Source organism: Aplysia californica, unplaced genomic scaffold, assembly GCF_000002075.1.
Source record: "Aplysia californica isolate F4 #8 unplaced genomic scaffold, AplCal3.0 scaffold00152, whole genome shotgun sequence".
NCBI classification, from domain to species: Eukaryota; Metazoa; Mollusca; class Gastropoda; order Aplysiida; family Aplysiidae; genus Aplysia; species Aplysia californica.
In genome coordinates, this window is record NW_004797422.1 from 1,100,746 (window position 1) to 1,103,391 (window position 2,646).

The following is a 2,646-nucleotide window of genomic DNA, read 5'->3' on the forward strand; positions in this document are numbered from 1 at the left end:
TCTCTCTCTCTCTCTGTGTCTGTCTGTTTCTCTCTCCCCGGACCAGGTAATGTATTATATAGTGTGTACTCGTGTAACATAAGATCTTGCTCAGAAACACATTTTCCCTTCGAAACAAAAAAACAAACAAACAAACAAACAAACAAACAAACAAACACAGGCACTTAAATGTAGCCCCCACTGCAGACACACTTGCAAATACAAAAAAGTCACACACTTACGAAAACAATTCCAGAAACTGCGGTGAAGGAAAGTTCTTTAAATTGTAGAAGGAAATATAATGAATCCTTATTGCACATTGTATCCTTATTTAATTAAGCAAAATTATGTGTAATTTGTACGTCGGTATAGTTGATTACTGCTTGGGTTGCATGTTTCACCCTTGATATGCATGGTAGTTCAGTTGCATAAAAATAATGCCTTTATTTTAGTCATAAATATTAGTACTATAGCGTATCTGTATCTCCTTTCTGTTCAATGATTCCGATGATCTTCTGTATTGATATCTTGAGGGAAACGGGAAACTCGCATGAACTTTAAAAAAGTGTGATTAGCACAGGCTGATCTTTGGAAAATATGGGCCGTATTTTGTCTGTTATAAGACAGATTTAAGCAAAGAGGACTGTGGGCCTCTCGCAAGCAGCTTGTTAGTAGCTCTTCAAGAATTTTTTTGGATTGACTTTTTTGCTCTAATCTGTTAGGATATTATTAAAGTATCGCAAAGGAGAGCCTCCGGTTTTCAAATCAAAGGTGTTAATATTAACCCTATCGAAAACTAACGTGATTTCTCTGGTTGCCTCTACATTATCACAACCTATATCTTTTGAAGACATAATGAACCGGCGTCTGTGGTGTAGTCGTTAGGTGCTTCGCTGTCGCGCGCAGGAGGCCTGAGTTCGATTTCTGAGGGGGAGAAACGTTTTTATCGAGTATCCCATTCTTTCCCCGTACACCAAACTATCATCTCTCACATAACCTTAGACATTACTTCTGCTTCAGTTCACCTTTTAAGTTGCATGTCCCCAACTCCCTTTTTGTTCCTTCTGTTTACTTTATCTTTTTTTCTGGGAATGAAGAAAAACAAACTGGAAGTATTTCTATTAAAAAAATATTATTTGTTAGCGTATCGTTCGGAGATTTGTGTACAGAGTATTACGACATCTCAGAGAATCATCTTTGTGAAAAAAAGATAGTTTCTAAGTCTGTTAGTTGAAGCAAATATAACTTAACATGTGGCATGAATTTGTAACCAAAACCAGGTATGTGGTGAGAAGGAATCGTCCCATGCATTTCTATACCAACTTATACTCTGAAACGAATGTATTTTTAAATGTTCCTTTTGCATTTCAACCCTTGTACGTTATTGATTTCCTAAAGGATGTTTCTGGTAAAGGGGTAAGCGATGTTTCATTGAGTTGACTGTGAATGTTTAGCTTGGTGATGTGGCTTTGCTTCTGTGTTAGTTTGGCAGCTTTAAAGTTTGTCCTCCCTCGTTCACTCATTCTCTCTTGCCTTTACACTATTACTAGGAAGATACTTTGTCGTGGCAACAAACGCAGATAATTTTTGCAAACTTGGCCAACTACTACACCTAAAGATGGGAGGGGGGCGGGATGAAGTTGTATGTGTAACACTTTGATAATAGTTTATTTACTTGAAAGCCATGACAAAGAGTCTTCAATTGGGCTTTAATGAGCTGTGGGATTTACTTATTTTGCTATTTAGCTTTGGTTGTTCGTGTATTTGATTGTTGCACAACTTCTTTAAATAATGTTGTCTGACCTCTATGTCAAAACGTTGAACCACAGGGGCTGCATACAGTTTCTAGGGTATCCTTCTTTTACGTAATGGTAACTGTGTGGTGTATAAACAAAACAAAACGAAATACATGTAACAATGGCCTTCTTGCCCCCCTTTCCTCCCTACCACGTCTTTCCCAGTCCATCTCAGTCTCTGTTTTCGTTATTTTCTTAAACTTATGTCAATGGTATATCATTCAGGACACGCATCATTTAAAAAAACACGTCTTGGGTCGCACCTTGTCCACATTCCATTTTCACATAATCACATAATTGTTCATGTTGAGTTATCTTCTCACGGAATGACGCTCATTGAATATCAACAGTGCTGTAGTGAGGAAGAGACAATAATACTTGTACATGTATGTTATTCTGAACATGCTAACGCTGGACAGTTGAACTGCAGTGCACAAAATTCGCAATGACTATTAACAAGAAATGACAAATTTAGAAGGTACCTGAGGGATTAAACTTTCTATTAATTTTTTTAGAACCACTGCATACATATTCGGTGGCTCAGAACAGCACTTTAAAAAAATGAAAGAGTCGGTTTCTATTGAAAAGTCTTTAATAATAATATGAGAATATATCGGATCACTGAAAATCTATTCTATATTTCAATTAAATTACGATGACCTAATATGACCCTTCAAAGGCCCCTGATTTCTTCACCCTTTTTTAAAGAGATGAACGCTAGCTTGCCACACTGCCATAGCGCATACTTTTACTTTGACGATTCTTTCATTGTTTTCCTTTTTTTCTTATTATTATTCCTGCCATCAAATTAGTACTGACAATGATACAATTAGTATTAACAACTACCTGACATCAGTCACTCCAAACCACC

At 36.8% G+C, this 2,646-nt stretch overlaps 1 protein-coding gene across 1 annotated transcript in view; it reads left to right on the plus strand.

Annotated features, from left to right (window-relative positions):
* The window catches only part of LOC101846070, a gene marked incomplete at its 5' end in the record, with an annotated part of 20,461 nt that overhangs the window by 10,778 nt on the left and 7,037 nt on the right, over positions 1 to 2,646 (plus strand). Inside the window, 1 exon segment of the mRNA XM_005097345.2 lies at positions 1,378 to 1,395. Within this exon segment, the coding sequence (XP_005097402.2) occupies positions 1,378 to 1,395 (18 nt within the window).